Below are 22,708 nucleotides of genomic sequence, written 5' to 3'. Positions count from 1 at the left end.
AAAAAAAAAAAAAAAAAAAAAAAAGTTACAATCATAGTATATTGTTACACACCTATGCATATACATTCATTTTATTTATATTATTAACTTTTTACAATTAAGACAATTATAGTTTGGAACCCATCTAACTAAGTAACTATAGTAAAGCATTTGTTGGCTCTCTTTGGTCCTCCTCTTCATATAAATAAATAAATAAATAAATAAATAAATAAATAAATAAATAAATACATAAATAACCAGTTCAGGGTGTACCCCGCCTACTGCCCAAAGCCAGCTGAGATAGTTTCCAGCACCCCCCTTGACCCTTGTGAGGAATAGGCAGTCAAGAAAATGGATTGATGGAAATAAAAAGTAAACATGCTGTAGTCTCACTCCATACCGACCGAGGGCGCTGCACATTATTTCAGTTACAATTCTTTGTAAACGTTTGACCCGTGGTTTTGTCGTCGTGTTGTTACCACATGGTTAACCGGATGAGGAGATCAACGTGGTATCAGTAGAAATAGAAACTTGTTTTTCTTATTCCACAGTTCGTGCCATTCAATAATAACTAACCGACATGACTGAAAGTAAAGGAGAAGTGAGTTCTAAGCCTGGAAAAGAGCTACTGTCGTTGAATCCTGACCAAGAGCGCGAGTTCAAAAAGAAGGTGAAGGAGGTGAAGTCCAACAAGGTGGGTTAGATCGTATACTGCGACTAAAATGTTAATGATAACTGTAGTCTAACTGTATTTCATTTAAATAATTTGGACTGGCCAGGTAGGATTTAGTAATGAAAGTGCCACTTGCTAGAAACATTAGGTAGTGGATATTTTGCCGTGATCTGCAACTCTCCTGCTAGCATTATTTTGCCGTGAACGGCTCTGATTTGTCCATCGCCTGACCGAGTTCACACCTCGCTTCACCCATTCTGTGGCTTTTCACGAAGTTTTCGTTTTGTTTTGCCACCGAAGATAGGCAGTTATCGGCACAGCAGGTTAGGCACCTGGTTAGGCTAACCATCAGAGTTGTCAAGAAATTGCAGAGAGAAAAAAAAAGCGACAGAACGGGATTCGAACCGGTGACCCAGTACTTTCAGGGCGACCGCCTCTAACGACAATCCACGAGCTGGTACACGTTCACTGGCGCATAATTTGTACTTGTAGTTCTCGTACGATTCACGGCAAAATTTCCACTGCGCAAACTGACATTAGATATTACTAACTTGCCATTTTGACGTGTGTGTTTTGTTTTGTTTATTTTCTTTGTTTAAACCGTTTCAGTCAGTATATGCTTAATTTTCTTTGTTTAAAAAGTTCAAGTTAGTAGGTGTTGAAGGTAAAGATTGAATGTGTGACTGGAGTAATATGTTAATAAATGCACAGACTGAACCTGAACCTTTTTTTGTTAAATGTGTATTTATATTTATGTATTCATTTTTGTTACACAGGGAAACCGTTTAACACCTGGGGTGATTTATGTTGGCCATTTGCCTCGTGGGCTCTTTGAGCCACAGCTCAGAGCCTACTTCGAACAGTTTGGGGCCGTTTTACGGCTACGACTATCCAGGAGTAAAAAGGTAATTATTTGTATGCAGCGATGGTTGTTACTTTATAAAGTAAGTTGAGTTGAGTTAAACATCTCACTTAAACTGAGCCCTTTTGGGACATGAGACAATGTAAGGCTTAATGCTGTAATAATTTTCTCTTCCATTTAGCCTAGCCGATTTCAGAGAATAAAACATTTAGGGTAGGTCCAAGGTGGTTGATATTGAAATGGAGATGCGTCTCAATATACAATTGGCTCAGCCTGAAAATGATCTCAGATAAAACGGTGATCTGAGGTCAGATACCTGAGCCTAAATTATTTTGTTGTGCATTAACCTTATCACATGCACATGAATATGTACTGTGATAAAACATATGCACTACTACAAAACAAAATAAATTATTTTCACTAATACACCATTTTGTAACTGTTCTTTCAATATTCAATTGTATTTAGACAGGAGGAAGCAAAGGCTACGCGTTTGTGGAGTTTGATTGTGATGAAGTAGCCAAGATTGTGGCTGAGACCATGAACAATTACCTGATGGGAGAAAGACTTATTAAATGTGAGTATTATGTGCGTGCACACGTAAATTTCAACACTTCGCCTGTCACTTGACACAGTGCAGAAGGTTCGTGATGTATGGAATGAGCTGAACCTCATGCCATTTAACTCATTTGCTCCCAATAACATATAAATACGTTTTTTTTTATGTTTAAGAGTCCCAAATACGTATTTATACGTTTTTTTGTTGTTGTTTTTTTAAATGCTAGAGCATACAGAAGGCTTTGATGCAGCCTCTCAATTGCAAAGAAAGGTTGCAGAAATGGTAGTTATTACACAAACGGCCAGCAGGTGGCAGCAGAGCAAAGGAGATCAACCAGGGCCATGTTGGAAAAAATACTCAATTACTCACAAGTTTAGATTTGTGAAAAATGATGAAACTTAGCTATATTCTAATTATAATTGCTGCAAAACGGAAACAGATAGAAACATACTTTTTTTTCGTGATGAAAGAAGAGACTTTAATCTTTCTTTTGATAGGTTCCATGTTTTTATAGCAATTGAACACAATATTCTGTGGGCCTTGGAAAATGGCTGGGAGCGAATGAGTTAATTGTTGTGGTGCTCACTGAAGGCTGGCCAGAGCCCATTTTACCAACATCAACATAAACGCCATCGCAAAATCTTGTTCAATCGCTAATTACTGGCACTAAAACAATGCCAGTTAATTACACAGTCATTGAAAATTACAAAATATGGCACCAGTTGCTGGTGTTAGCGGCTAGCAGCAAATTACTACTTTTCAGTGGCATTTCAATAAGCGAAAAAGACTCTGGAGTCTGTACACTTACCTTTGGTGCTGATTGCATGGCACAGTTGCAGTTCCTACCGATCCATTTTTGCTGGCAAAAGCGACAGTGGTTCTGACATTACTTTGTCCTCGAGCCCAACTTATAACAAGAACATGCTTTGCTACTACGTTACAATTTAAATTTGAGAGAAACTGATGATTATCAAAAAAAGAGAAACTATTGCTTGTAGGGCTGGGAATCTTTGACTGTCTCACGATTCGATTCGATTATGATTTATGGGTCTACGATTCGATTCAGAAACGATTTTCGATTCAAATGATTTTCGATTCAGAATTATTTGATTGACAAATGATTTCTGCTTCAATTTACAGATATGCACAATATTGTCATGATCTACTCCAGTCTGCTTTGCAAGACAAAATGACAAATAGAGACATTAAAGTGTCTTCTTTTGTTTAAATATTTATTAATTTTGCATTGTAAGTGCCTTTTTTCCACAAAAACAGCATGTGGGATACAACTGCTTTTTACCCTTCTTCTTCATTTCTAATTTAAATAAAATCAATTTTTGGATATTAATATCGATTCAATTAATAAATGAGAATCTCGATTCTTTTATTAATCGATTTTTTGGCACACCCCTAATTGATTGTTTATTTCAGTAAAATGTCCTTTTTTCGCTTGTGTATTCATAATTGTTTAACCAAGCAAAAGTATATATTCTCTGAATAATCGAGCAATAGGATCATCTGATCTAAATTAGCATTAATCACACCCTCTTACTCTCATAACTGTTTCATAGATGGTTGTTGACTTTGTATTCATTCCAATGTTGTTGTTGTTAAGCCTATTGTTAACAGGCACCAAGTATTATTCTTAACCCACTGTGTATTCCAATTTTTAGGCCATGTAATTCCACCAGAAAAATTGCATGAGAAATTGTTTGCTGCCTCCCAGAGGACCTTTAAAAAACCTTCAAAGCCAGCTGTTGCCCGCTACAACAAGAAGCGCACAAGTGAGCAAGTTGTCAAAATGACCAACAATCTCCTCCAAAAGGAGAGGAAGCTCCGCAAGAGGCTGGCAGCACAAGGCATTGACTATGACTTCCCGGGTTTTGTAAGTGCTTCCAGTTTCTATACCCTGGTAGTGGTCTGCCATTTATGAAAGGGAAATAACACACCAATAAAAAAACAACCTTTTGTTTTCCTGTTTTACTCTACTGTGTTTCACTGCTAGGAGAGTTCCATATTTTTTCAGACTATAAATTACTCCGGAGTAGAAGTCACATTCTTTTTTTAAAAGTATTTTAGAAACCCGAGACAAAGAACAGTCGAGCACCCAAAATCTTTATTCCCTAATCATAGCTGTGTTCGGAAATATGGTCAGAGCGTGCGCTGCTTCATTCTGACCATTTAGAAACTGAGAACGTTGTTCAAGTGTGCCGTTTGGTTATTCAGTGTACTCCGTGCAATAAAAAAAGTGACGAATCCCAGTGCGCCAGGCAATACAGATAGAAATAGTTCAAGCATGAACTCCTGTTTGGTTTATAAGATCAACTGCATTTGGAAATTAATGGTAGAACTCACATTGTCAGAGTGGTGTTACGGCATCAGAGTGAATTTCCAAACGCACCCACGGGAGTGAATGAGTTCTGATTGGATGAAACTTATATGGGAAAAACTATGGAAAACGTTTTCATTTTAATTTAAAATGGCTTACCTTACTAAAATCCCACATGGCTTTGTGGTCAAAGATAGGAGGATCCTGTTTGATTATTGTGCCTTTTAAATCCTTGTTGTGGCATAAGGAAGCATGCTAAACTAGCAGTACGCCACATTCGTTGCCTTGACTACTGCTGCGTGTGCTTCCATTTCTTCTTCTAATTCCTTTTGGCAGTTGGCAAATAACCTTTCGTGTGTTTTTGTTTTTTAGGCTGCTCATGTACCCCAGAAGAAGAAAGCTGATGATTCCTTGAATGAGTCTACATCTACTAATGTAAGAGGCACAAGAATATGTTTTTATTGTTGGTGTGGCACAGACTGAAAATGACCCCAGATGTGTTTGTGGTCTGGCGTCAGATAACTGTGCCTAAAGTAATGTGGTGCATTAAGCGTATCATTTTTTTGTTGTCTCAAAGTGACAAATGTGGTCAAATCTATGCACCAACATGCAATACCATGTCAAGCTACTCAAAAGGAACGTTTAAACTAATCAACTTTTACGTTGTACGGAATCGTACCACAATGATCTGAGTCCATCTCTTCCCCTTTAGGACACCACACCAATGTGCACTCCTTCTTTCCTGGAGAGAAGGAAGGCCATGGTCAGTGATGATGATGAGATTGTCATCAAAATGCCATCTGTAGACAAAAATGATGAGTGCTCCTCGGAGGAGGAGGAGGAGGAAGAAGAAAAAGAGGAGGATGATGATGATGATGATGATGAGGAGGAGGATGGAGATTCTGATTGAAGAACCCTGCGGAGCTGTTGAGACGGCTATACATTGAATGCATAGCCTGACCTTTTTTTTTTTCTTCTTTTTTTTGAGGACTTCTTTCTCTGGGTTTCAGAGCACAGAAACATTTACAGTTGATGGTGTTCGGTGAAGAGTTTCATTGATGTGAAAATCGCATCACTCTTATAAAAAAATAAAAATAAAAAATAAAAGTCTTTAATAATTGTCATCAATTATGTTTGCAAAAACTGAGCTAGATATGTCTGTGTGATGTTCAGATCATGGTGATGTGCAAGTGTAATTATGACAATATAATTGTTTTTTTCTTTACAGTCGAGAGGTTAGATACATTTGAACTGTATAAAATGTTTCAAATAAATGTTATTGGACTTTTTTGTAATCATGTTACACACTACTTGGCTGTTGAACCATTTCTCAATTAGCTGATATCTCGTTTTGGTCGATCAAGATGTGGAGAAAAGAAGGAATGATTCCTCAATCCCAGTGGATATGTGATGTCTTGGGTGTCATGATGCACCCAGGCTAATGTCTACGAAGAACTGTGTTTTTACATTCTCTACTGAATTATAGTGATACATATTAATGCCAACTACCAGCCATGGGCCTCAATGCATGTCGTACTGCCGATTATGCTGTTTATTTCAGAACAGAACGGCACTATAGTTTGTATAACGTGTACTACAGTCGTCCAGCAGATGTCGCCATACCTTCTGTAGCGGTTCCGCTTTGCCATGCGACAGTTCTCCAAGTGCCAGCATCATCCCTCTACCTACCGCGCATGCGCGCGACGATCCCATTCTTGTGCTGCAGGCAGCATTCCGGGTGGAGAGTGAGAAAAAGACAGGATTTTTAGGCCTTATACCGAAACAACACTGGGAGCTTATTTGCCGAGGCCACCAGTAGCCTTAAAACAGAACATGGTAGGTGTTTGAATAGTTTAAACACACAGCGCGCTTCCTTTCTTGTCATATTTGCTTCTTTGTGCTGTCCCTGTACACTGACGTTTCATTGAAAAGGAACGCTTCGAGAAGACGAGCTTTAGTTTTAATTTCTCACGGGCAATCTGGCGAAAATAAACTCGCCAGCGGGTTTCTCTTGGTAGCGATGTATATAAGGAATTGTTTGCAGAGATTTTGATGCAGGTAGATCCCTTCTTGTGCGTCAAAAGTGTTGAGGCTTGGCAAGGTGTTTCTACTTGATTTGCTAGCAGTGATGGTCTGTCTGCGAGCTAGCAACAGCTCAGCTAACTGCACAAAAGCACACAAGCTTGGGTGGCAGCACATAAAAATGTCACACTGTCAAAGGCAAGGACACCTCAGGTATTTAATGTCACATGATATACACGTGGTAACGTTATTCTGTAATTGATATTTACCGCGCTGCGTTGTGGTTGACTTTTGCCCCCTGTGTAATAATTAATAGGCATTGTTATAGATTAACGCTTTGGTACAATATTGAGACTGCATTTGCTTGTTCTGAACTCGTGGACACACTTAAACGTGCACTAGATACGTTTCTGTTCAGATATTGATACCTACAACACAATAAGCGTGGCGATTGTTAAATGTGGTAAGGAAGGTGTAATCACTCTTGAACAGTTTTGCTGCCCGAGTAATTGTGTCTAAAACAAAGTTGTAAAAAAAAAAAAAAAAAAAACGTCCGAAAAGGACCCACAAATCCTTTAGTATTTGATTAATATTCGAAAAATAATGTATCAATTAGTTATAATATTTAGTCCAGTTTATCAGTTTAAATGTAAAACAAAAAGAAACACATCAGATTTCTTGTCACAAAATGTTTTTAAGAATTGGAAGGCTACTGTATGTGTTGTGTGTGACATGCATTATGAAAATGGAGTTGATAAACACCCATGTGTCATGTTCATCTGAAGTTGAGTGCCCAGCCCTCACAGCTCTCTTAGGTTTCCATGGCAGTAGTCGGTCATGCAGCTAAGCATGTGAAGCGTCTCTTAAGAAGAGGGACATGTTTAGAAGGGATATAACTCATCCTGAGCCTTTATTTTCAATCATTGTTTTCTCTCATCTGTTTTCTGCTTTTCCAGGGCTTTCCTGGGCAGATCCCAGGAAAAGAAATGGAGATGTGATCTGGCCTCCATCCTTCTCCATTTGCTGCTTGATTGCTGCTTCTCAAAACCACCATTTCAAACACTGCAGCAGTGGTTTGGCTCCAAGTAAAACCCCAAGTAAGAGGCACTTTTCCCAGCTGCTGCCCAGACACATGGTGCATTGCTGCCATTCCCAAAGCCCGACTCCATCAGTCACGAGGGCACAGACACTAGCTTGCTGGTGTGCTTACAGTTGCCACAAAACGGAGGACGGTCCTTTTGGATAATTGTTTTCTCGGTCATAAAACTACATCCAAGAGTAGCGCTTAGCTGGTCCTTCCTGAGGCTTTGCGCTCTCAGGATCTCTTGCAATCATCCATATATTAGCCGTGAAGACTGACAAAGGCAGAGAAGGTGATTCTTTAAGGCTGGCCTGATGGAGTCCAACATGGAGAGCTGCCTAGCCCAGGTCCTGCAGAAAGATGTGGGCCGCCGTCTTCAGGTGGGACAAGAGATCATCGACTACATCTTGGATAAAGAGAAGTCTCATGACCTTGAACAGGATCAGACTGCTCTTGATAAGATGGTTGATGGCATTGCCAGCTCCTGGGTCAATTCCAGCAACTTCAAGGTAAACTCCATTGATTGGGCTGGGAACTCTAATGTGGGTTTCCTCAGGCTGCATTTAAGACCACATGTTTTTTTTGTCTTTCACATGGCATAATTCAGATATTCATCATAGCAGCATAAGGAGGGGAAAAAAATGCATGGAATCGGATATCCTATCAGTTTAGAATCAGGCCTCTTTCAAATATGGATAAAACACGATATGAATCAGAATGCAAGTGCAGCGTAAACATATATGCTCTATCAGTGAAAGTTTTACACACCTGTGTCTGCTCACAACTCGTTAAACAACACCCGCTATATAATACAACGGAAGTGTAGATCCCAGGAGTCACTGACATGGTGCCCGTGGGCACCAGTGGCCCCCAAGGACCTCATGAGTAGCCCACAGGCTGGTTTTAACAATAGCTCTTAAGTTGCCTTGCTTACACAATTTACAAATATATATGCGGGTCATTAACCAGTGAGCTGGATGTAACTTTTTTTCGGGTGCTATTCTTTTTTTAATCTTTAATCATATCTTCAGGAGGGAATATCACTCTGCATTTGTGCTACAGATGGCTGCAAGAGTTTTATAAGAACTGACTGTCTGTGAGACCTTGAAGGTGTCTGTGATTTGTGATTGGATGAGTAAATCTGGGGGTGGGGACAATGAAAGAGGGAGAAAGATTGGTAGCGTTTTTCTGCTGTTGGTCTTTAAATAGGTAAAACTGCCAGTTGCGGGGGGAAAGGTAGCTGGATGTTTTCTTCGGCAACATTAACTGTTAATAACTAATTTATTTATTTATTTTACAATAAAGAGGTTATTGTCCTAGATGTCAATATTTTACACACCACCTAAAGTCACTGTTTAAATAAATAAAATATACTGCAACATAAATCAAACTTAAGTCTGTGTTAATTATTTTCTTTAATTCCAACATAAAGTAAATAGCTGTTACAAGGTTTGAAGAAAAAAGTAGAGGCAAAAGTAGACAAATGTGATTAACTGGGATCAATCACAGAAAATTGAAAAAAAAAATCATATTGGTTCGGCCCTAGTTTTGACTTTATTTAGGGAGGTAAAAATATATCATGACTTAACATTCCAAACTTGTATCGAAGCTGTGTGTTTTGCAGATGAACGACATGTTTTGTGATTGAAAGGGCTACAGTATTTGAGTTTAGACGCGGTTTGGAGCAGAGGTGTGTAAGATGGACAAAAATGTATGTCCCAGTCCCTGTACAATTGTACAGTATATCCCGAATCTATTATTTTTATTTTTATATATCTTTTTAATGCATGTACATATTGTCAATAAACAAAAATCCAGCATACTGTTATATCGTATGACAAATGTATCTATAATCGTTTTATCTCACAAATGTAGTTTGGAGTAGAGTCACTCCGCATACTCGCAGTTCGGCATCTGCGGCTTCCCATAAGCGCAAATTGATGAGAATTTTTGTATTTAAAAAAAATAAAATAAAAGAAAATTAAAAAAAATTAATGGACGTCAATTATTGTTGCTTATTTGGTCTCTATCAGTCTCTATTCCCTATCGGCTGTGAAAGTTAAGTCATATCCACAGTAGGATCTACAAAGAAATTTCATACCTGATAACAAAGACTTGCAAATATTTTGAAGCATGTGGTGGTTGTGAGGTCATGAGTACAATCATATTTAATTGAAATGCTTTCAATTTTATTTAGCGAGACTTTAAAAAGAAGTTTGAATGTGGCAACATTGTCGGAACTTGGTAGAATTTTCCTGTTCAGTATTATGAATGCAGCCTGTTTATCATTTTAGTTAATAAACAGAGTGATCAGACTTTAGGTGCTGGGCTTACATTCAACAGGTTGTCATATCTATGTATCAAAATGAATCAGATATTGCTCACAAATATTAGTCAGCCTCTCACATGTTTGTTAATATATTCTGACATGGGACAATAGTGAAGAAAATTGTTTTGCTACTATGTAAATAAGTCGGTGTAAAACTTCTATAACAGTGTAAATTAAAATATCAAAATAACTCAACCCATAGCCAAATGGGTCAAATCAAAACCACTGGCAACAAACGTCCTAAGTGAGAATATCCAAATGATTATGTTGATTGGCCTGAACATTGGCACTTACGTAATAATAGGCAGATATGTAATAGGTCTGTATGTAAAAATTATGTCACAACAAAATGCACCCTCTATTTATTTATTTATTTTTTATCACTACATTCAGCACATCTTAATGATGACCAATTTCCCATTATTTGTGTGCGGATTGCGGAGACTGCCCCACATCAACTTGACTCATCATTAATGAGGCAAGCATTGTCACATTGTTTCCTGGTTTGGTTTATCACGTTATATCACCTTGTATCAGAAAACCGTGAGCAATCATCAACAAAAATGCATATGCACACGATATTTTAGATTTTATTGCCATTAAATGTGAGCTCATATGAGGAAAAGCAATTATCAGCTACCACAAAATTGAAATTTATTGTGCTGATTGTATTAATATTTTTACAGGTTGAATCGGAAAATAGTAGCGATTCACACACATGAATTTTGGTGGCAATTGGTAATAGTTTGCAGACAATAGCGGCGATCAAGTTTTTTTTTTTTTTTTTTCCATAGGCATCCAGGTAGCATCGGATTTTTATTTATTTATTTATTTATTTTTTGGGCGGGGGGTCTACAAAATCTGAGACCATGTACATTACAGCTCATAACCCTCAAAATACCTGTCCCTTCATCATGGGATGCGTTTGCAAATTTGCTCAGAGTACGCTGATTCACTCAGTCCGTTTAGAAACTCATAACATTGTTCAAATGTGGTGTTCATAGTGTTTTGTTTTGCTGTTTTTGTTTTTCTAATTACATGTTTTTTGAGAGCACACCTGCCATGCCTCCCTGCTTCCCTACATTTAGATCCTCATTCATACCAACCAACCCTGACACAGTTTCTCTATTGTCGCATTCTGCACTTCATAATGCAGCAGCGACACACTTTTTCAGTGAGAAATGTCAGTGGGACTGGCTGGCCAGTCTAGTACTCACACTCTTTAACCACGCAGCCACACTGTTGTAACACATGCAGAATGTGGTTTTGCATGTTTTTGCTGAAATAAACAGGTCCTAGAAAAAGATGTTGTTTGACGGGCAGCATATGTTGCTCCAAAACCTGCATGTAACTTCCAGCGTTAATGGTGCAAATTATCCATACTATACTATGGACCCTAACACAGCCTCATACCAACATAGATGCTGGCTTTTGAACTTTGCGTTGATAACAATGTATTGATAACACTCCGCGGGTCTGCATGGTCCTTTCCCTCTTTGACCTGGTGGATACAACACCAATGATTCCCTAAAACAATTTGAAATTTGACCTCTTCAGGCCAAAGCACACTTTTCCCAGAGAAGCTGGTGGCGTTTCTGTGTGTTGTTAATTATACAGTATGGATTTCGCATTACATGGGTGCAGTTTTAATTTTCATTTGAACAGTATGTGTAGCAGGCAACTACTATGTGCACCGACAGTGTTTATTGTTTTTAAGTGTTCATGACCTCATGAGGCAATATCCTTTACACAATGATGCCCATTTTTAATGTAGTGCTACCTGAGGACAACAATTCTACATACTCTCGCAGAATTCACCAAACTTGAGGATCAAACCCAAGCCTCCAGTTTGACCGATGAGCTAAAAGTTTTGGTCACCATAATATCCTATTAGTCAGGTACATGTCGAAGTGTTCCCTCACACAGTATTTGCCCTGGTGCAATTTGGGAGCCCCCCACAGAGGATGTGGCACAGTACGTGTTCTGCGTTTAGGGAGTGGTGGTCGTGACTAGAAATGGCACTTTAGCTTGAGCTATGAGCTCCTGGTACTGACAGCCCTCAATCATGGCGCTTCCTTCCTCTACTGCTATCTTTTCAGCATGTCATTAACATTTTAAAAATATTTTTAGACTATAACTGCTTTTAAACATGGACAAGGAATGTGGGATGTCTCAGGGACTCTCACAAAATACCCAAAGTGGTCGATAGTCTTCTTTACAATTAAAACAATTTAGTTGCTGAGATATTTTAACTAGATTTAGTTCATTTAATGAGTGTGATTATTATTTTATTATTATTATTTTATTATTTTATTTTCTCTATCTGGACATCATTAATTGCACAAAGCACATGAAGACGTACTCAATTTTTTTTGTTTTTGTTTGTGCCATGTTGGCTGTAAAATTGGCTCAACATCAGTTTCTCATAATGTGAATAAAAACATTAATAAACACCGGTTAATTTTTTATTTTATTTTATTTATTTTTTATTTTTTTTTAAACTTGTAAAGAGACTTTATGAACACCCTGTACTGTTTCTAGCTTAGTCATAAGCATTATCAGTTGTTTTTCACAATATTTTTCTTCCTGTGAAGTGGTAGTATGGGTGGCAAACTACAGTTTTACAGTCAATATATTTTGTATTTGACAAAAATATACCATAGGTCATATGGTTTTATCACACTAAAGGGTGATATATATCCACAAATTATGATGACACATGAATGTGCTGCCACACAATATTTCCTTTTATGCCCTGTTTGACTGGCAACCAGTCCAGGGTGATATCTGCCTTTGAACCAAAAGTCAGATGGTCAAGCCTGAAGCACTGCCTGATGCTGAAGTAGATAAGCAGTATAGAAAATATATGGATGAATAGATATTTCATTTTAGTCTGACAGTCAGCAGTCCTACAAGAATCGTGTGGGGGGTGGGAGTGCCGCTGTTGCAGTGTGTATCTCAATGGTGTTGAGCAGGTTCCTCGTACTTCCAAAATCATAATTTTTCAGGACACAGAAAATGGCAACATCGCATTTTCAAAGCGAGCAAACCATTTTCAACACTTTGGATTGATCAATAATTTGTAAAACTAATACAGGTGTGGACTGACCAATAGTATAGATTTGTGAAAAATCTCAAATTGACCAAATTGTGACATGGGAGGTTTTGGCCCGGCTCCAGCGGTTTGTTTATCCAACAATTCTGAAACCGGCTTGGCAACAGGGCCACACCATGATGGAAAAGAAACTGCATGAATATGTAAAGCAGCCGGAGGAATGAAACCTGTGACAGTGTAGCTCTGAGCTGCTTAGGTTAATCGTCAGAGAATCTGCTTAAGTTTGGAAAGCTTGTTAAAGGCACCCAACTCCCAGAATGAAGCCAGATTGTTCATCCGCTTTTCTGTTTCACTTTTTATCTGCTTTTATACCTGATGATATCAGAGGTGGGAGTAACTCGCATACTGTATGTGCACCTCACAAGTAAGTTAAAGTCACACTGTATGTGCAAGTGAGTCAAGTCAAGTCACAAGTGAGTTTCAAGTCAAAACCTTCAAATCTCAAGCAAGTCTGAAGTTTTGAATTTTTATGTTGCATACACAAAACTTGTCTGCAACCTATATCTAAATATTATTTGTAATATAATTGATTGCCTTATTGTACTGCAGATGATTTTGGTGCAGTGTCATATCTGAGTATAATCTAAATATTATTTGTAATACAATTGATTGCCTTATTGTACTGCAGATGATTTTAGTGCAGTGTCATATCTTAGTATAATGCAAGTATGATGTACGTATGTATGTATGTATGTATGTATGTATACTTAGTTGGGTGTTGCATAGGTGCTGGTGGAAGTGTGGTTGGGTAGGTGTGGGTGTTCCCCCAATAAAAGCTGTAGTTTGTCAATGTTATTTCTGATACAAATGCTTTTTATAGTTCTTGCCTGTGGCACACAGGACTTATCACTAACGTCACAGACCATCCCGTGGTTGCCGTCTGATAGGCCACACTGCTGCCTTTAGGACACAAGGCTGTTGTTGACTGAACCTAAACCGTTTTAGAACAAATATTTCCTTAGAAGAGACTGAGGGCAAAGCTTTTTCTGCTAGCACAAACTAGTCTGGTTCGTTAATAAAGAGATGATACAACTGCAGAAAGCAGCTACAGTGAGCTGATTATTTCAGTGCAGTTTTATGACTAGATTTCACTGGCGATCCAACTGTGCTCATACTGGGAGGTCATCAGGGTTGTTATATAGGTATACCCCATACCTCTATTACCATGTTTTTTTCATCACACAATTATGTATTAAGGTCTTCCTGCAGAAAAAGCTGTACCATTCATTAATTTCTTTTTTTGCAGTGGCCATTAGGGGTGTAATTCGTCACAGAAGTCATGGTCTAAAAAGCTGATTATTTTTTTTTTGTTTCTTTTATTTTATTTTTAGCGGACGGTAGCGCAAGTTGCAGTTCCCACCCGTCTTCCCACCCTAAAAATATGCGGGCTCGTGGTGGAGGAGGCTGAAAGAGAGTTTGTTCCGAAGGGAAATTAATCGTCCGTATTATGGAACTGTTTTGGCTTCACGACAGATGACAAAGACCAGGCGTAAATCATATGCAAAGTATGCAAGGAGTGCGTGAAGGCAAGTTACGGCGACACTACGAGCGTGTTCAGCCACCTGAAACGGCAGCACACACAATGAGGGCCAAAAACTCCAAAGCAGAAACAACAGCTGCTCTTTTCCCCTAGCAGTGCTACAAAACATAAGTCCTGTGCTGAAGTTTTGTTGGACCACTAACAAATAACCTTTAGTAACTGTTTTTACAACAGTCATATTGTCTTAGGAATGAGTATATTATTTTTTTACTGGATAGGACAGGCACAGGTACAAGTAATTGCAGTGCTTTTATTTGTGTTCGATTAAGATGCACATTTCGAGCTGTTGCTCATATGTAAGTAAATCCTGTAATTGTAGCTTGTTGCCTTTTCAGCCAATGTTGCTACTAACACTCATATAGCCTTCCCTTCCTCCCTTATCCACTTTTCGTCTGAACACTCATCTCTTGAACGAAGCCTGCTTCTGCTGCCTTGTTTTAATTCCTTTTCACAACTTCAGCTCCCTTCTCTGTTCCTCTTGTGTTCTCTTTGTGTTGTCTCCAAAGAAACAGCTGTTTACAATGTTGTACGCATTTACGTACTGTTTTCAGATGGCTAATGATAGCCTTGAGGTTGGATGAGTTCTTGTCAAACCATTATGCTGTCTGTGAAACATTCCCCTCCAGTGTGTTATGTTTGTCATCAGAATGGGTCAGTTGGGTCTAAATACCTCTAAATCAAATAAAATTCTGAAACATCGTATGCCATATTTGTATCAGAACTGTTTATTAAGGATGTCAGCCTCCTTTCAGTCTAAAATGCATCAAGATGTTTTTTTCTTTTTATTGTACTATGGATGTTTTAATTGTTTAGCACCTTAAGTTGCATTTTAATGTATGAAAGGACAGGTAGATACTCGTTGATTGGGACCTGGATTGAACCACCAAGCTAGTTGTTGCTATTGGAGCAAGGCTCTTGATGAACTTTTTGCACTGAATTCACTCACGCCTACCCTGTTTTCTTTGGTTAGGTGCACCCAAATTTTCCACTGCATCATGTTCAACAATACAGTTTTATACGTTCACTTTTTTTTCTTTTTTTTTTTGCTTTGTTTATTTAAACAAAATTGCTACCTATCTTATTAGGCACTATTGACTGGGAACTGATTAACTAAAATCGGTCATCATCAGAGATGGGAAAAGTAGGGCTCCACGATATTGGAAAAACATGCGATATAGTTGTTGAATATTGCAATATTGATATTATTGCGGTATTTAAAGACGCAGTCTGCCGGATTCACTCAGGACAATGCACTTTTTAAATACAGGATGTACACACAACTTTCTCTCAGTCTACACATCTGTTTATGTTAATCTTTGATGGTGATTTCGTCCTAAACCCCCACCCCCCAGCCTGTATTTTGTCATTTTGTGTTTGTTTTGTAAACAGCGGGATGTTTCTGTGGAAAGACGGTGTTTACGCCCCTCCAGCCAATCGCAGAGCGGGGGTGTGTCGCAAACGGGGCCGGGCGAACGTGTCAGCTGCGTGACGTCACTCCCGTGGCAATTTGAAAGCACGTACAGATTTTTTTTTCTTCACTCACTCACTCACTCACTCACTCACTCACTCACTCACTCACACACGTAAGCTTGAGTGAGTGAGTGAGTGAGTGAGTGAGTGAGTGAGTGAAAAATAATAAAATAATCCGTGGGTGCTTTCAAATTGCCGCGGGAGTGACGTCACGCAGCCGACACGTTCGCCCGGGCCCATTTGCGACACGCCAACCCCCGCTCTGCGGTTGGCTGGAGGGGTGTAAACACCGTCTTTCCACAGAAACGTCCCGCTGTTTACAAAACAAACACAAAATGACAAAATACAGGCTGAGGGGGTGGGGGTTTAGGACGAAATCACCACCAAAGATTAACATAAACACAGATGTGTAGACTGAGAGAAAGTTTAAGTGTGTACATCCTGTATTTAAAAAGTGCATTTTCCTGAGTGAAACCGGCATACTGGGCCTTTAACATGCACCTAAAGAAATAACATTTTTATTATCAAATGAAAAAGTTTGCATCTGACTGGTGAAATTCAGGTAAAAGCATACAATCCCATATGAAACTTGTTTGCGATATGCATACTACATGGTCCAATATCGCGATATCGATATTTTGTTTATATATATTGCCCAGCCCTAGGGAAAAGTACTGACATTCTCTACTTGTGTAAAAGTACAATTAATTGTAAAAAAACAACTTTGGTAAAAGTAAAAGTAAAAGTACTCACTCAAATAATTAATCAATTAAAAGTACAAAAAAGTACAGGCTCTTAAATGTACTTGACGAGTAGAAGTAAAACCTATTTTTACTGAATCTTTCCTCCTCGTCAATTTGAAGTTATTGGCTAATGGAGCAAAAATGGCCAGTTGACTCTCTGACTTGCTCAGCGTCGAATCCACAGTGTTGAGTATCACTCACTCATGTTGCTGCTCGCTGACATGATTGAACCTTCTTTCATATTACTATCACCATTGATTGGCATTCTGCAGGGTTCTTCTTATCAAGTTCAAATTATCTTCTGTTGTGGTGGCACTCATTGCCCTCATAATTATGGGTTGTTCTAATCTAGCCAATTTCATGTCATGCCATAGCTTGACAGAGAGCCAATCACAAGCTGGGTTGTAGGGGACTGGGTGTTCATATGATTAGTTGAACCAGGAAACATTGACGGCTGCTTTTTCTTCCAGGTCCATTATTTGAATCAATCAATCAATCAATCAATCAATCAATCAATCCATCCATCCATCCATCCATCCATCCATCCATCCATCCATCCATCCATCCATACATCCATACATCCATACATACATATACATATATATATATATATATATATATATATATATATATATATATATATATATATATATATATATATCCATCCATCCACTAGGGGTGTGAATTGCCTAGTACCTGACGATTCGATTCGTATCACGATTCACAGGTCACGATTCGATTCGATACCGATTAATCCCGATACGAATTTATAAGTCGATTGTTGCGATTTTTTTTCATTGAAATTTAGAAAATACTAATCAGTAAGCTTGTAGAGTGTAAGATTTATATGAAAATGTATTATTTATTTATCTGAAATTTCAGTCTTATAGAGGTTGTAATCTGTTTCATGTTTGAACAGCATTAAAATAAAAATATTAAGGCTTAATGTTCCGTTCATATAACATTCTTCCATGCTCAAGGTGTGAATCCTAACCCGAAGTCAGACGTTTTGTTGAATATTTTTCCATTAAAAATGGAAGTTTAAAAATCGATTCTCACACACAAAAAAAAAAAAAAAAAAAAAAAGGCAATGATGATAAGACGTTGAATCGGTAAGACTACCGAATGAACAATTCTGAGCTCTTAAAAAAAATAAAAAATAAATAAATAAATAAAGATTTTTTTTTTATTGAATCGATTCGAGAATCGCGCGATGTAGTATCGCGATATATCGCCGAATCGATATTTTTTTTTTAAAACACCCCTAATATCCAACCAACCAACCATCCTCCCATCCACCCAATTCCCCCCAACCAACCAACCAATCCATCCATCCATCCATCCAGCCAGCCAGCCAGCCAGCCATCCATCCATCCACCCAATTCCCCCCAACCAACCAATCCATCCAGCCATCCAGCCAGCCAGCCAGCCAGCCAGCCAGCCATCCTTCCATCCATCCATCCAACCACCCACACACCCACCCACCGCTTACCGCTTACTCCTCACAAGAGTCGCGGGGGTGCAGTAACGAAATATTTGTACTTTGTTACTTCCCATCTCTGGTCATCATACAGCTCTTTATTTGAATCACTATTCCACAAGACTACTAACTTACTCAAAAGTGTTTGTGCTTTAAGTGCACTAGTGTTGGTGAGTACGTTTAAACATATTGGGTCATAACTTAACTTTGAAGAAGGTGCCAATCATTCTTATCATCTAATCATCCGCAACTATTTCCACTTTGTATCTGATTAGTGTATCAGCCACTGAGCCACTCACATAGGCCTGTCTCAGTAACACAGATAAATATATAGATAAATGATATTGTTTATGCTTCTGAATGTGCTGATATTAAGATAGTCCTTTTTGTAAGAGCAAATAACTTGTGGTAGGTTTACACTAGAGTCCCCACAGGTACGTTTGAAGAATACAATGAACAACCACATGGGGAAAAAAATAATATGAGAAAAACATCTACTAAGTTCCTCCTGAATTATCATTCTGCAATAGAAATATACATATGTAATTGTAATTGGATGAGTTGAGTGTAGAACTTATAAATTGTCCTGAGACATCTGACAATAGGGGTGTGAATTGCCTAGTACCTGACGATTCGATTCGTATCACGATTCACAGGTCACGATTCGATTTGATACCGATTAATCCCGATACGAATTTACAAGTCGATTTTTGCGAATTTTTTTCATTCAAATTTAGAAAATACTAATCAGTACGCTTGTAGAGTGTAAGATTTATATGAAAATGTATTATTTATTTATCTGAAATTTCAGTCTTATAGAGGTTGTAATCTGTTTCATGTTTGAACAGCATTAAAATAAAATATTAAGGCTTAATGTTCCATTCATATAACATTCTTCCATGCTCAAGGTGTGAATCCTAAAATAAAAATAAAAAATAAAAAATCGATTCTGCCGATTATTGAATCGATTCGAGAATCGCGCGATATATCGCCGAATCGATTTTTTTTAACACCCCTATCTGACACAAATGCACTTCTGGCTAAATGAGCAAAATCTCACGTGTGAAAATCTTTAAGAAAGTCATCTAGAGTGGAAGCCGTTTTTGCTGAAAATTACAGCGCTACACTTTCCTACATTTTATTATTTTAGTTATTTTGTTTATTATTATTCTTGTGTAATTTTTTTTTTTACTCAAAAAATATATCTGTGGAGACTGCAATTTACTGCTACGATGATAAGAATCTTGTCAACTCTTCTTGATGACCAGTGGTTTTGAAACCGTTGTGTAAAGATACATAGAACACGAGAAGCATAATGTAATGAGACCTCTATTCAATCCATGACTGGCCATGGAGCCCACAGTAAGCACTACTGAGATGATATTTAACAAGATGATGGGACATGAGGGAGGTTTTAGTCAACACAACCTGCTTTGGAAATTTTGACAGGGAACACCACCCCACTGAAATGCTTCATGTTAATTTGAAGAAAGCTTGTGTATGCATTGTCAACAGGGATTGTACATCTGAAATTGAATTAAATTAAATAAGTGGAGTTTTGCATGTCTGTCTCTATGTTCACAGTACTGCATGTCAATTCCAAATTTTTGCCCATTAACTCATTCACTCCCAGCCATTTTCACAGAAGCAATCCCGTTCGCTCCCGGCTGTTTTACTGGATTTTGACTGATTTTGCAAGGCCCACAGAATATTGTGTTCAATTGCTATAAAAGAATGGAACCTGTCAAAAGAAAGATTAAAGTCTCTTCTTTCATCAGGAAAAAAAGTATGTTTCTGTTTCCGTTTTGCAGCAATTAGCATTAGAAGAGAGCTAAGTTTCATCAGTTTTCACAAATCTATTTAAAATTGTAAGTAATTGAGCTTTTTTTTTCTAGATGGCCCTGGTTGATTTCCTTTGCTCTGCTGCCACCTGCTGGCCGCTTGTGTAATAACTACCATTTCTGCAACCGTTCTTTGCAGTTGAGAGGCTGCATCAAAGCCTTCTGTGTGCTCTAGCATAAAAAACAAAAAAACGTATAAATATGTCTTTGGGGCACTTAAAACATAAAAAACAAACAAACGTATTTATACGTTATTGGGAGCAAATGAGTTAAGTATGTGACGTGACGGGCAGTGCGGACAGAACATTTGCAAAAAAACAAACAAAAAATGTACAGTGGATATAATTAATGAAATTAACCTCTACACGGGGCCATATTTATTGTATAAACGTAATACTGTGCCACGTGACATTGTGTTTTCTGCGCATATGTGTCACTTCACGACACCATGGGAAGCATGCTACTTGTCCATCTAATAGGAGAAAGAAATTCAGAAATTGCATGAAATAAATATCTTCTTGCTTGGCCTTGTGGCAATGCAACATGCAGAAAAGGAAAACTAGACCAAGCTGGAAAGCTGTGACACCATCTTGGAGCAATACTTCCAAATGAATGATGTTGTAATTGCAGGTCTGGACATTTTACCAAAATCTTACCCACGCGCAGCTAAAAACCAACAAACCTGCAGTTATTCAGTTTTACAAATAGAATGTCCAAATTGGCACATGGTCACTAACTGAAGGGGACAGGTGTGTACCTGAATGAGCAATTGACGAAAAACGTCTATCACCAGGAAAGGCCGCTTATGCCATTACCAGGATAAAATCCAGTTCACTTGAACTCAAACTGTTTTATGTTCTACATCAAACTAAATGGCACACCTGAACAACCATAAATATTAATTATTATACCTATTGAAGAGTTGGACAAGTTACAATGGGAGCACATTATCTAGCAATTTAGTTGGATACTCTTATTTTGGGAAGGACAAAAATGCTTTTTTTGCATTGGATCTTGCTTTCTCCTGTTGTGCAGAGATTTTTACTGTACTTTAAGCTTTCATACCTGCAAAATATATTTGAAAGTAAACTGTAGGTGGCTGGGACATTTTTGCAAACATGTACAACTGGGATTGGTTTGTGTCCTTCGCTGTGGTATTCAGTTACGTCGACATTGGAGAGGCTGCCTCTTCAGAAAAAGAACATTTTTCATCATCAACCATTTTTTTTCTCCCTCTCCTTACTGGATGAGGGGGACTGGCAGAATTTGAGGGTGTGAGTTTCAGGATCTACTAGCACATTTTTAAAACAGTATAAATAGAGTATAAAGCAAGAAATAATCTGTTACCATCTACCATCCAAAAAAGATTTATGACAGAGATGAGGGATATGAATTAAGAGGATATTAAATTTGTAACAGTCTACACATCACACTTAATAGCACAGAATGTGCGTAACAGTCTGGGACGTGAGGTTGTGGAATGGTCTACCAGACCAATTAAAAGAAAGTAAAAGAGCTGCACAATTTAAGAAAGTGTTCAACATTAAGATGGTCTGGAAATACAAAGTGGACGGTTAATCTGTATACTATACTGCACATCAGAATGGACTTTTTGATAGAGGCATGTTGCATGAGGTTACTGGGGATTTTATTTGTTGTTGTTGCTTTAAAAATTAGCTCTTTGTACTGTAAATGTATTGCATGTAATGTATGTGTATGGTGAATATACAAATGTGTGCAGGTAGGTATGTATATGTATTATATGTATCTTTTGAATTTTGTATATGATAATGATCCTGTACAAATTTAAAAAACAAAAAAACAAAAAAAAAACCTCTCTGTACATGGTGTCCAAAATCCAAATTAACATAAACAGTTTATTTGCCCTTGTTTCACTGGTTGAATTTTAATTTAATCTTCCACAAGAACTGGTTATAAATTGTAATGGATCAGCTGGTAACACAAGAAAATGTTACTGACGGAAACGACAAAAACAAAAGTACTTTTAAAAGTTAAAATTAATATCCTTCTTATTGTGTCTCCACTAGGTGGCTCTGCTAGGCTTGGATCTCCTCTCCGCTTTAGTGATGAGGTTACAAGAGAGATTTCGGGCTCATGTGGGAACAGGTACGTTTAAACTCATATATCAGTAAGCGGCACAGGTGTCAAACATGATGAATTATTGAATGTTAATGTTTACGTAATTTTTTTTATAGAATCAGATTTTTAGGGGGAGGGACTAGGGCTGGGCAATAAATCGAATTAATTCGCTACATCGTCATTTTAAATAATCGAATCGTTGAAAATGTGTTAAATCGTGAAATCGAGTTTTGTCTTCTGTATTAGAAAAAGCTGTTGTTCTTATGTTCTGTTACATCCAAATGCTTTTATGTGTTGTAATTTTGCACAAGTGGCAGAATGCCGGATGGGTGGTTTACAAGACATGTTTACAACAGCTACCAACTACTTAATTGTGGCATTTAAGCACAAACTATGAATATTAACTTTATGTTAATACTAATATAGAATCAGTATATGTTACTGGTGTCTGAACATTTTGCACAGGCGAAACCTTTAAATAAACGGTTGTTGGATTTATTAGATTAAACTCGATTAAAATCGGAATTGTCCTGAATGACTGCAAAAACCGAGATTTTCTTTTTTGGCCATATTACCCAGCCCTCG

The 22,708-nt window shown here is 37.9% G+C and overlaps 2 protein-coding genes and 1 non-coding gene across 3 annotated transcripts in view; all 3 read left to right on the top strand.

Moving 5' to 3' along the window:
- Nucleotides 1–412: 412 nt before the first annotated feature.
- On the top strand, nucleotides 413–5,676 carry nifk (nucleolar protein interacting with the FHA domain of MKI67). The gene is made up of 6 exons (XM_077536836.1): nucleotides 413–673; nucleotides 1,429–1,557; nucleotides 1,983–2,091; nucleotides 3,747–3,958; nucleotides 4,775–4,837; nucleotides 5,115–5,676. Exons 1-6 carry the CDS (start codon nucleotides 560–562, stop codon nucleotides 5,310–5,312), a joined length of 825 nt encoding a protein of 274 aa, XP_077392962.1. The 5' UTR covers nucleotides 413–559; the 3' UTR covers nucleotides 5,313–5,676.
- LOC144031060 (small nucleolar RNA ACA64) lies at nucleotides 4,877–5,013 on the top strand. The gene has a single exon (XR_013287431.1). It is a non-coding gene; the product is annotated as a small nucleolar RNA ACA64 (small nucleolar RNA).
- Nucleotides 5,677–6,094: 418 nt separating the features above from the next.
- The window catches only part of clasp1a (cytoplasmic linker associated protein 1a), a 75,587-nt gene continuing 58,973 nt past the window's right edge, over nucleotides 6,095–22,708 (top strand). The window contains exons 1-3 of the mRNA XM_077537667.1: nucleotides 6,095–6,238; nucleotides 7,381–8,014; nucleotides 22,072–22,150. Coding sequence (XP_077393793.1) covers nucleotides 7,820–8,014; nucleotides 22,072–22,150 — 274 coding nt within the window. The 5' untranslated portion in view covers nucleotides 6,095–6,238; nucleotides 7,381–7,819. The remainder of the gene's footprint in view (nucleotides 6,239–7,380; nucleotides 8,015–22,071; nucleotides 22,151–22,708) is intronic.

The sequence above is a fragment of the Festucalex cinctus genome, chromosome 11, assembly GCF_051991245.1.
Source record: "Festucalex cinctus isolate MCC-2025b chromosome 11, RoL_Fcin_1.0, whole genome shotgun sequence".
Classification (NCBI taxonomy): domain Eukaryota; kingdom Metazoa; phylum Chordata; class Actinopteri; order Syngnathiformes; family Syngnathidae; genus Festucalex; species Festucalex cinctus.
Note: the sequence above shows the minus strand (reverse complement) of the source record. Positions and strands in the feature narration are given on the sequence as shown.